The following is a 13,072-nucleotide window of genomic DNA, read 5'->3' as shown; positions in this document are numbered from 1 at the left end:
CTTTATGTAAAATAGAAATGATACTAGCACTAACCTTACAGGACTGTTTTGAGGATTTGTGAATTAATGCACTTAAAGCACTTAGAAACAGTACCTGGCACACAATAAGAAAATGGGAAAAGCTAGCTATTTTCGTTAATTTTTTTTTAACATCTTTATTGGAGTATAATTGCTTTACAATGGTGTGTTAGTTTCTGCTTTACTGACACTTTTGTTGTGCCCTGCTTGTCCCTATTTCACCAGTTTGTCACTTTGCAACCTTGGATAACTAACTCTTTGTCAAATGTAGATGTCAAATTAATGATATATTTCTTAATACCTTGAAGAAATCCTTTAACCCAAGTACTTTAGAAAACTTTACTTCCCTGATAACCTTACTAAGGTTTCCTCTTTCCATCCATTTCTTCTTCTCATCCATTGATGTGGTTTTTCTACTGAGAAAATGCCTTTGTTTGGCTGCTTCTCTTCATCACTTTCCTCTCTGTTTTGTGAGTTTCTACTAAAATGTTGAAAAGTAGTAGATGGTTATTATGGAAATCATCTTAAGCTTATTTTGTTGTTGTAAAGGGCTCTAAGAAAATAGTTTCAAACTTCCATTTTGATTTCGTGGTGGTAATATCATAAGCATTCTGCATGTATTAATTGATTTAATCCTCACAACAATGCTATTAAGAAGATGTTAATATTCCAGTTTTATAGATGAGAAAAACAAGGCACAAATCTGTTATTTTTATATCCCAGAAGATACTTTAAGAATGGGTCTCTGTGGTTTACAATGGGAAAGTGACCCCCAATAGCCATTTTTCTGCATCAGAAATATGGAATGTATTTTGGGATATGAATATTACCGTATTACAATGTGACTTCTTTCAAATAGAATGTCAATACTGTTGTGTTAAATGACTAATTATTAATGCACACTGAAAAATAGTAGGTTTGAACATCTCTGAAAATTAGTTAAGGAATTTTATATATTTTTGTGATTAAAACACATAAAATTTGGTTTTAGGGTTAGAAATGTTGTTTTTAATGAATTGCCTTTTTAGTTCACTGTGTTTCTTCTCTCTACTTTATCTTGAATGGGTCATGAATTGAAGAATCTGTTTTCAGCAGATGCAGAAGCAAAGCTTATGGGTACAAAATTTCTTTTCTTGCTGATTCTGTAATTAAAATGCAATTTCATTGAGAATAATTAAAGATCCCCAAAGTCTGTAAGCTAAAGAAAAACCAAGATTTGTTTCTGCAGCTGATTAATTGTGCTATTTAATATTCTATTGACAGTGGTACTGGGATATGGCACAATTGAATGTAAGTCTATTGACATTTAGCACAACATGCTTTATTTCTCTAGTTGCAGCAAAGAATCATTCCTGATCAGGACCAACTGATGACAGTAGCACTGGAATGCATCTATAACTGTGAACGAAATGACCAGCTCGCTCTTTGCTATGACTTATTAGAATGTCTGCCACAGAGAGGATATGGGTAAGAACCCACAGGGTGCCTTTTTACTCTAACAGTTAAAGGGAAGATGTTGCTTCTCTGAATGCTCATCACAGAGAATTTGGGGAATATAAAGAAGAAAATGAGATCACGTGCAAACCTGTTGCCTCGAGATAGACCCCTGTTTTTCTAACAGTATATAGGACGTCACTATAATTTTGTTAACCTTGATAATAATCCGCTAAAAAGCAAGCAAGAATATCACTACCACCACAACAAAAAGTACTCTTTGAAGTGGATAGACGGTGATATCTCTTTGTTTTAAATTGTGTTTCTAATTAAGCTTTTTCCTTATTTATGGGCTAGTTGTATTTTTTCTATGAATTGTTTGTTCTTGGCCCTTGCCCAGAGTAAAACTTCTAAGTAATAATGTATGGATATACATAACTCATTTAGTGGTATGCAAATCAGATTATATTTTCTCTTTGGAAATCACATAACAATCATTCCTTTAATCACTCTTTTAACACATAGTAGATATTATAAATTTCATATCTGGAGAAGTTACTAACAGCACATGGAAAAGCACTGAATGAAAAATCAGTGGGCCTGTTTCTAAGCCTTTGTGACTACACTGAGTCACGTAATTTCTATGGTTATCAGTTTCCTCATTTGCAAAATCAGGTGTTTAGACAAGAAGTCTTCCTCATGCTTTGGTTTTCTTCTTCTCCTCTCTTTCTTCTTCTCTCTCTCTCTCTTTTCCTTCCAAGGAAATTTTTATTTTTGTGTGACAAATGAATGATAGAAGTCACTTGATTTTGCAACCCAATGTGAAATAATTGTTTCACGTAGTCATTAATAGAATTGAAATCAGGTGAAAAGTTGATGGGGAAGGGATATTTGCATGGTACCAAAGTATTACCTTTAGCAAATATATTTTTTTGTAATTGCAAAGGGGAAATATACCTTTATAAAGTCTAAGTCTGACTGCCGTCACCTTTGATCAAGTTATCAAATATGGCATCACTTAAAATCAGGCAGCCTAGCCATATGTGCCTCCTGGTGAGAAGCGGTATGAAGTAAAATTACTTACCCTGAATCTAACCAATCCTTTAAGCCAAACTTCTAGTTTACAGTCAATGTAGGGAATAAGAGCACAAGTTAAATAACATTATGAAGAAAAAAAACAGATAAATACAGACTGTGAGATATTCTACAGGTCATATTGTCTTTTCACTTTGAAAAGTCAGTGCCATGGAGAAAAACAAATTGGTGAGGATGAGGAGATGCTATTCTAAAATCATGAAGTCCAAGGGAACATGATCCCCTTCTAATTTTTAACCATAAAGTAAATAATGTATGTACTAGTTAAAATCAGGGTACAGGAAGACTTGTAATTGATAAAAAACGATTGGTTGCTCTCCTTCCCCATCCTTTGATACCTGTCTTCTAAAAGTAAACACTCATTCTGGATCATGTTTTTCTTCTTGACTTTGCCTGCCTCCTTTAAAATATTATGCTCACGTTGCTATTTATTGATTTTACAATTTTAGATGATTATTGACTTCCTTTCATTGAAGCCTACCCTTCCCCCATACCTACTTCTCTTAACCATTTTTTTCAGTGAGGTCAAAGTGGTATTTCTATCATTATGATTATGTATATACTGTTTACACAGAGCTAGGTATGATTATATTTCCTTTTTGTGCAACTTTTTGCTTTTCGTGGATTGAATAATTTCCTTTTTTGTCATTGTTTTTTGTTTCCATTTACCTCCCTCACTGTTCTGACAGAAATGTAAAATTCCTTTTCAAGGTCAAAAATATCTAGTAAGCTCTCCTTTCTCTTTTCACTCTATGTCTCTCTCTCTCTCTCTTACTTTTGAAACATCTTTCTTAGAATTGTCTTTTCTCTTCCTTTGATATGAAGTGTTCTCTACTCTGCTGTACAGCATTCATCCTTGGACTTTTGTTTGCGTCTCTCTTGTGTTGCATATTGCATTTCTGGGATTATTATCTTTTCCTTTCTTTACTTATTCCCTTATTTTGATGGAACATAATCTCGAATAGCTTCCTGTCAAATGTTGCATGGAGGCATTTTTATTTTAAGACTATCACATGTCAAAAAAATATCATAATTGCATCCTTACACTTGATGGAAGGCTTGGCTGTGTATGGAATTCTAGGTTTCTGATCCTTTTCCTTGTGAGTTTCAAAGGCATCACTCTTGTCTTCTCCTTCCAGTGTTGTTGAGAAGTCCAAGGCTATTATATGGCTTTTTCCTCCCCTTTTTGGAATACTTCAGTACCTTCCCTTCATTTCTAATGTTCTGAAGTATCATAAGGATGTGTTTTATTCTGAGTCTGAATTTATCATTGCTCATTTAAATCGTGTATTTCAACCTGGAAACTCATGTCGTTCAAACTGTTGGGAAATTTTCTTATATTTTTTTCCTGTTAAGTTTCCTTGATAAGTTTATTTGCATGTCCTTTTTTCTCTTTTTTTGCACATTTTAAATTTATTTACTGCCCTTTTTGTTCTTTTTCCCATGTTTTGATCTTTTGTTAAGTGATCTGGGAGATTTCTATAGTTTTATCTTCTAATCCGTATTTTGAATTTAAAATTTATTTTGGCTTTCTTATTTAAATTCCAAGAACTTTTTCTCATTCAATTTCAAACAAAGTAATATCCTGCTCTTGTTTCACAGATGCATAAATTCACTTCTACACCCTGCATTACCCTTGCCCCACCGTGATCTCTGATTTTTCATATTCTGTTTGTTTGCATCTATGCTTTTACTGTGAGGACCTTTCCTCCATGTCTAGTGATTCTTGGCCATTAATTTATATCTAGGATACTAAAAGTTGATTGGATGCCTTGTGACAAGCTGAAGGCTTTTTGTTATAGGAGTCCTTGGAAAATTGCCTTATATGTGAGCAGCTAGATTTTCAGTCTTGCTTCAGTTTTGATTTTGGGAGGGTAAGGTAATCTTAGATTCTGTGTATTATGTTACAGAAATGTTGGCTGGTTTGTAGATCCGATTATTCATCTCTTCTCATTAAGGGTCTAAGTACTGACCCCCAAGAAGGAAAGCAGTTAACCTTGTTACTGGTAAAGCTAAATGGAGACTACTAGTGGTTAATACTTCCCTTCCTCAGTCCAGGTTAAGGGAGTCTTCACGTAGGAAAAGTTATAATCACAGCATCTATTTATGACCCAAACCTGTACAGATATGACCACAAGCTCCCTCCCATCCTTAGTTAAGAGCAGCAGGTGTACCTCTGGGAACCGTGGGCCTTCAGTAGGCAACAAAGGGCTGGTAACGTGGATTGTATTAACAATTTTTTAGCAAACTGTCATTACTCATCATTTAAAAACCTCAGCCCAGGGCCTCCCTGGTGGCGCAAGTGGTTGAGAGTCCGCCTGCCGATGCAGGGGATACGGGTTCGTGCCCCGGTCTGGGAGGATCCCATATGCCGCGGAGCGGCTGGGCCCGTGAGCCATGGCCGGTGGGCCTGCGCATCCGGAGCCTGTGCTCCGCAACGGGGGAGGCCACAACAGTGAGAGGCCCGCATACCGCAAAAAGAAAAAAAAAAAAAAAAAAAACCTCAGCCCAGTGGATGTCAAGTATCAGTAGTCAAGGTGCTCTTCCCAGAGGGTGACGAGATGCAGAATCTTCTTCTTAACAAGCACCTCAGAGAGCAGAAGTGGTGGGGAGTTTCTTCCTTAAATGGTCTAGGTGGGTATTTGATGGTCCCTCTGCCCACCTGATGCCCCTTGCTTGTCCTTGAATCATCTAGGTAAAATCATTGACCTCCAAGTGACATGTGCAATTTTTAAAAATAAATGTATTAGACTTAGTTCTTCAGTGAGATCAAATAAGCATAAATATCAATTAGAGCTTATCTATTAACTTTTAAATAGTAATTTGCCTACCATGAGGAGATAGTCATGATATCAATTGAATGATGATATTAAAAGAACATTTTTTATGTAGACATTATAATGAGAGGATGAGTATATTTGTTTTCAAAGAATGTGTAGGCTAAGAAATGCCTCTTTTGTGTATGTGTGACTGAAAACTTTTTTTGGCTTCAGATTAATGGTTTCCGATCTAACAGATTTTTTTTTTTTGGTAAACATAAAAAATAGCATGGTACTCTTTTGTTGTTCCATTTATTTCTTAATGATTGTATTTCATAATTATAATTTTCTAAATAATTTTCAATTATAAATTAGCCTAGTATTAAAATATAGGCCTTCAAAATACTTCCTCTGGTTCTCTTTCCTCCTCACGCCAACTTCGTCAATTCACGTTCTCCTAGTGATCAGTTGTTATTTTTAGTGGTTAAATGGTTGGTATTTACCAAATGGTTAACTGTGTATTTTTTCACTATTTAGGAAATTAAATTTTTGTACATCTTACCTAGGCAGCACATTTCATCTGGCTGAAAAAAATCTTTAGTCATTATGTTTGTGTATGTCAGTTCACAGAGGAAGAACACTATATTCTGAAAATCAGTGACAAATGTTTATTGTAGAGTTACAAAATGATAATTTAAAAAATATTGTTTCTGAATGAGTATGTTAATTTAAGTTATCTCCAATGAATGATCTTTTCTTTTTTTTTTGAAGGACTTTAAGTGGAATATACCCTAATTTATCACTCTAGTCCAAGGCCTGAAACTTGGTTTAAAAAGATAGTATAATCTTTGTAAATTGCATGAAATAATTGCCACATAGATTTAGACCAGGACAGATTGATAGTTTTAAAAATAGTGAGTGAGACTTTTGTGTTCAATTAGGTCATTTTTAATTTTCCGAGTCGAGATAAAGATTTTTATTTAGCTTTCTTATGAAATCATAAGAATTGCTGGAATTCAGTTGAATCATTGGTTGGAAGGCACCTGAGAGTGTCAGGTACAGTGGTTCTCAGTTGAGAGTCGTCCCTCCAAGATTGGGACACAGAGTTGCAGAGGGTGGCAGAGGGCTTTTATAGCAGTTGCTTAACCTTTCTACCAAATCCCTTGCGCTCGTACGTGCATTGTGCCATGCTAAATCTACCCTATCAGCCACGTTTTTATTAGTTTATGATCTTTTTCATGGTAATGTTTCTCCTAGTGCCCCGTCTACTTTTTTCCTGAGAAAGGAAAAAGGAAAAGTGCTTGTTATCTCCACTCCCGGTAGGAATTATCTGTATGATGGCTGTGTACTTCTCTTTCGTTTTAAAATATTGCAGTGGAGGCGGAGTGAATGATGACATGGGAGAAGTCCCCTGAGTATATGGAATCCTAATGGAGAAGTCCTAGGGGAGTCACAGGTGGGATAGATAGGACTAGGAGAAAGCCAGCGTGCAGGGCCATGGTTCCTAATCTGTTTTATTGGTTAAAAGAAGAGAAATAAATGATGGCTTTATCATTTACCACTTCTTTAAAGAAAGACTACAACTGATATATAATTCTTTTTTGCTTTTGGCAGAACTGAACTAAAAGTTCTTAGGAAAATAATTGCCCATATCTCACTAATCTGTAACAGAGAATATTGTTATATTCCAGTATTTTTTTATCTTAATCTCTTTTGAGTCATGAAAGATGCTGAATGAGTATAGGAGATAAGACTGACCTTTTATCTGGACAGGGTGATACTGTTATATATTAAGTACAAGGGAAACTTCACTTTTTTTTTTTTAAACTTAAGTGAGTTTAGTATTTCAAGTAAAAAGTTACTACTAAAACTTAATTTTAATTCTTTTCTCTTAATACTTTAGTCAGAAGACAGAGGTAACCACAGCTCTTCATGACATGGTAGACCAACTGGAACACATTCTCAGGTGAGGAAAATGACGATCTTTTGGTTCTATGCTGATTAAGGAGGTCTGTCCGAGAAATGTTACCTTAAATATGCCTAGTGATCATTTCCAGTTTGACCTAATATTTGTTTGACTCTCTTAGGAGTGAATTTTCTTAATAATGAATATAATACTAGCCTATTTTAGCAGAATGCTACAGTAATGAGAACATGGACTTTGAAGACTAGTAGAACTGTGTTCAAATCTAGGTGTTGTAACTTACTAGCTGTGTGATCTTTGAGCCTAGGGTTTTCTTAGCTATAATGTCTACCTCATGAGATGTGAAATTGATACTAGATAAAGCATTTAAAGTACCTCACACATAGTAGGTAAATAAGAAATATTAGTTCCTTCAGCAGTTATTACATCCATCAGCAAACAATGTTTATTATAACCCCTAACTTTCCTTTTTGGGGTATACTACATTTGACTGACTATCTGGGTTATATTAGTGACTCTAACAATATTCTTTACTGTGAAAATGAAGCATTAAACTGTCTCTTTTGGAGACTGAAAATTTCTAATTTGCTATTCAGGAAGTTTAATATTGTTTACTAGTGTTCATTTTTATATGTATATATAATGTGCTTGTGTGTAATTTTTAAATATTTGCATTAAAAATGAAATTTTAGGACTAGTAAACTTTGTTCTTCTAATATATAATTATAGAAATTATAGGTAATAACATCACTTGATAGTGGTAATATGTAAAGTATAAGAATTTGGGAATCTACTAATTCGATGTCCCTCTCTTCTCCCCAGCCTCCCTGAAAAATTGAGCATAGTTTGAACAAAGCTTAATGGGTTAAGTCAGTATAGATTCATTCCTTACAAATCTGCATGGTTTCCTTTTTCTCCCTAATGAACTTGAAAAGAGCTTTCTCAAGGACATACAGTATAATAAACATAATGCATTTCATAAAAAATTATTTCATAATACACATCATTTGTTTCACCATACGTTCCTGGGTGTAACCATGGGTTGTCTTGATAGTCAAATTATGCTCTCAATATCTCAAGGAAACAGTAACACCCTTTAGGTTTCTGGATGATACCCAGGTCTTCACTGTTCACCTTAATTTACTAACCTTTTAAAAGAAGAACTTTTTTTTCCAGTTCCACCTCATGGCCATTAATAGTTGATAAATGTTTTAATGTATATAATGTCAGGTGACGTGACCCATGGCATTTATCTTTATGAAGAGTTACTGAATTTTGTCCAACCTCTCTTTAAGCCCAGTAGTGGTTAATTCATAAATGTGAGACTTGGTGAGGCAGAAAAGGTGTATATACAATTCTGATAATTATGGAATAGGATATGTCAAGAAGATCCATATGAGAACAGAAATCTTATTTGTTTAGAGAATGGATTCTTGAGGGAGATTGAACCTTATGGGGTTTCTGTGGTTTTCCAATCCTAAAATTCTTTGCTTATTGCTTTTCTAGCAGCCTTGCCTATAACAGAATACTCACTAAGGTTGTTAAGAGTTAAAGCTGGGTATTACAATTATAGATTTGGCTTATTTTGCTGACCTGATGCTTTTACAGTACGGGAAAATAGTAAAAAAAAGATTTTGAGATAAGGATATGTCAGGCTTTTAAAAAAATGTTAACTTATCCCAAGTATATTGTAATAAAAGTCAGTAGGGGAAATAAGATTTGATATACAATTATTAGCTTTTTTTTGCTGAGAATTAATGTAATGTGTAAAATTTGGTCATTCTTTATGCTACTTTTTTTTAAAATACTTTTAACACCTAAGTGCTACTTATGTGTTTAAGATTCTTAGAGCTTTTGTGTTTGGTAGCAAGACTTATTGTAAAATTTTTCTTTTCACTTACAGTGTGTCAGAGATTTTGGAGAAACATGGACTTGAGAAACCAATTTCATATGTTAAAAATACTCAGTCTAGCTCAGAAGAGGCACACAAGCTGATGGTTAGATTGACCAGGCACACCGGTCGTAAGTGAGTAATAAAATTAATTGATAATTGTATGTGATTAAGAAAAAGTGCTACTTTTTTTCTTTTTCTGACTTCATTGGGTTATCATTGACCAACAATAAATTGCACATATTTAAAGTATAGAATATAAGTTTTGATACATGTATATACCCATGAAGCCATCACTTCGTCAAAATAACGAACGTATCCATCACCCCTAAAAGCTTTCTCTTGCTCAGTTATAATCCCCTCCCTCCTTCTGCTTCTCCTCATTACACCCCCGTCCCCTCCCCAGGCTATCGCTGATCTATTTTCTGTCTCTGTATCGTACTTTGCGTTTCCTAGAATTTTATGTAAATGGAGTCATAACAGTATGCACTTTGTTTGTTTGTTTGTTTGGCTTCTTTCACTCAGCATAAGTATTTTGTGATTCATCCATGTTGTATCATGGATCAGTAGTTTATTCCATTTTATTTGTTGACTAGTATTCCACTGATGGATTTATTGCACTTTGTTTATCTATTCACTTGTTGATGGACATTGGTTTATTTTGAGTCTTGGCTTTTACAAATATAGCTGCTATGAATATTCATGTACAAGCCTTTGTATGGACATGCGCTTTCATTGCTCTTGGATAAATCCATGAGAGTGGAATGGCATGATCATATGGTAGGTGGATGGTTAACTTTTCAAAAAGCTGCCAAACTGTCTTCCAAAGCATTTGTACCATTTTATTTTTTAATCAGTCTTTTAGGAGCGTTCCAGTTGCTCCACATGCTTGTCAGTACTTGCTGTGGTCAGTCTTTTAAAGTTTAGTGATTTTCATAGGTATGTTATGGTATCTAATTTTGGTTTTAATTGCCTTCTCCAGTGAGTAATAACGTTGAACATCTTTTTATGTGATTATTTGACATCAGTGTATCTTCTTAGATCATTTTAAATATTGGGTTTTTGTGTTCTTTACTGATTTTGAGAGTTTTCTTATACATTCAGGATATAAGTCCTTTATTAGATATATGCTTTGCAAAGATTTTCTCCTATCTATGCCTTATCTTTTCATTCTCATACCTGGGTCTTTTGAAGGGCATACTTTATAAATTTTGATGAGGTCCAGTTTATCAATTTGTTCTTTGTTGATTGTGCTTTTGATGTCATGTTAAGAAACTTTTGGCACAAAGATTTCCTCCTGCCATTTTTAGTAAAATTTTTAGTTTTACATTTTATAATCAGTTTCATGGCCCATTTTGAAAGTTCATTTTTGTTTATTGTTCAGGTATAGATTTTTTTTTAATATCTGAATATTGCAGCATTATTTGTTGAAAGGCTGTCCTTTCTGTACTGAATTGCATTTGCATCTTTGTTGAATATCAGTTTTCCATATTACAGGGGCCTATTTTGGGGTTCTTTATTTTGATCCATTGATCTGTTTGTCTATCATTCCTCTAATAACCATCCTGTATTAATTATTATAGATTTATAGTAATTCTTAAAATTATTGTAGATATACAGGAAGTCTTAAAATTCTCTCTTTATCTCTGTCTCTTTCAACAGTTTACTATAGTTATTGATTTATGTGCCTTACGTTCCCTTCAAAATCATAAGCTTATCTAAGGCAAGTGTTACAGTCACCAAACATCTAATTTGGAACCTTACATATCATTGGCCCTCTCTCAGTAATTATTAAATAAATAATTTAGGAGGTTTTGACAATCTAAGTCTTAAACTTTCTTTACAGCTATAAACGATGGGTCAATATTTCCCATCATGTTGGCTCTAGTCAAGAACCTACTCTTCAGTAAGAAAGCCTCACTGTTGCTGCTAGATTACCGGCTGTCTTTCCACTGAATCCCTCAAATGCTTCTAAAGTCCTTGCAGTTAATTTCTACTTATGGCATTCTACTTACTGTGAATATGTAAGAGAGTACGGCCTCTTTTTTCAAGGTGGTCAACTTGAAATGAATCTTAATTATCTCATATATGCTACTACGGCTTGGCCTTCAGCACCTATCGAACTTTCTTATGCATATTCTAAATGGGGGCAGATTTCACTGACTGTCACAAATCAGGTTTTACTATCTTGAGTGCAATACTATTTCTCGCTGGAAAATACACCTCCATTCTAAAGCTGTAACTAATACATCATGTTTGTATTCAGGTATTTCCCTGTCAGTTTGCACACCTCTTGTATAGTGCCTCCAGTTTCTTCTCTTGGTTCTTATTTACTGCATGTATTCTAAAAAGACCTTTGGAGATAATGTCTTATAATTTATTTTAATTAGAACCTGTACTTAAGGCTAGCCATGTGTGAGAAAACATTAATACCATCTGTCCCAGTGTTGCTGGCTTCTAGAAGAACAGCTGGGCTGCGAAAACTTGAATTCAGCTAGACAGTGCCCAGGTCTGATTTTATGAAGCTGGTGCAAGATGGACACTCACTTTTTCAAACATTTTGCTACTTTTCTGCCTGCGAGCCAAATTTGAAAGAGTCCTTTAATTCTTTGAAGCCCGCCCAAAGAGTTCACATACCAAGGTCTAACTAATGGAAACACTTCAGGGATTATCCTTGAAGACTTGCAAATATATCAGTTTGTTTTGTGTATTTGTATGCTGCAAAAAAAAATGTATTCTCTTAAGCTTTAATACATATCAGATATAAATAATTGTTCATTTTGTGTAGCAAATAGAAAATACTATAAGCAAATGAAGCATATGGTTATTACTAATTTTAGGTGAAAAAAATTCCTGAAGATTAGAATTTTTGCAGGAAAGATCCCAAATGCATAATTTTTCCATAGCAATACTATTAAACACAATCTATTTGCCCTGTTTTTAATGCATAAGAAAGACAATGATGCGTGGAAAAGGAACACTCATTTGGTATTTGACAAACAGAAAACAAAACAAAACCTACCCTTGTCAAACAATGAGATTCATGATTATGTAGAACTTCCAGACTAGAAAATAAACATAAATGATGATTCCAAACTCACATATATTCAACAAAGATGAACTTTTGAGAGAGGTAGAGAGAATTACAGCACATTCTCCCTCCTACTAGACAATATTAGTGGTTGTGTATGTGACTACAGAAAAACAAACAGATGTGTTTGTAACTTCCAGATTCATCCATTCACACTTGTTGAATACTACTTTGTACCAGAAAAATATGGGGAGTGTCTTTTCATACATTCTAGTTTAAGTTAATTATCATAATATACAAAAAAGGAAACTGAAGCTCAAAGAAATTAAGAAATGTATTCAAATCCATACAGGTAACTGAGCTTGTTTTTATACTCAGGAAAAACCTTGTTTCATTGTCTGTGTTTTTTCAAAATTAAACTCATCCCTTCCTTATCATTCTTTGAGATTCTCTTTAAGTGAGAAAGCTGAAATTCAGGAATGTTAAATATAGTCACACAGCTAATATGTGACTCTCTGTGACATTGTTAACAACACCGTTTCCCCTGTTGCAGGAGAATCTGAACCACCGATTCTCTAACTCTGTAAGTCTGGATACTAACATGAAATGGTATTTGATCAACTAGATAGTGTAGGCATCACTACTTCATCTCTGATTGGTAAATTGCTCCTAGAGGAACTGTGTAAATGAACTAGAAAATCTGGTAGGGGCTTGAAGCTTTGGCTTTCCCATGTGTGGTCACTGGCTTATTCTTGAGGGGACCCTGAAAACTATGCCTGTGGAATTATTACAAAAGGTATCAGCTCGGTGCCTTGTGACCACCTAGAGGGGTGGGATAGGGAGGGTGGGAGGAGGGAGACGCAAGAGGGAAGAGATATGGGGACATATGTATATGTATAGCTGATTCACTTTGTTATAAA

At 34.6% G+C, this 13,072-nt stretch overlaps 1 protein-coding gene across 2 annotated transcripts in view; it reads left to right on the top strand.

Annotated features, from left to right (window-relative positions):
- NBAS (NBAS subunit of NRZ tethering complex) overlaps positions 1-13,072 on the top strand; it is a 340,305-nt gene that overhangs the window by 148,499 nt on the left and 178,734 nt on the right. For both annotated transcript variants that reach the window (XM_082642209.1, XM_082642208.1), the window contains 3 exons: positions 1,352-1,485; positions 7,210-7,272; positions 9,134-9,256. In XM_082642209.1, coding sequence (XP_082498335.1) covers positions 1,352-1,485; positions 7,210-7,272; positions 9,134-9,256 — 320 coding nt within the window. The remainder of the gene's footprint in view (positions 1-1,351; positions 1,486-7,209; positions 7,273-9,133; positions 9,257-13,072) is intronic.

The sequence above is a fragment of the Mesoplodon mirus genome (assembly GCF_964341445.2).
Source record: "Mesoplodon mirus genome assembly, chromosome: 14".
In the NCBI taxonomy this organism is placed as follows: Eukaryota; Metazoa; Chordata; class Mammalia; order Artiodactyla; family Ziphiidae; genus Mesoplodon; species Mesoplodon mirus.
The sequence above is the reverse complement of the archived record's forward strand: the minus strand, read 5'-3'. Positions and strand labels throughout refer to the sequence as shown.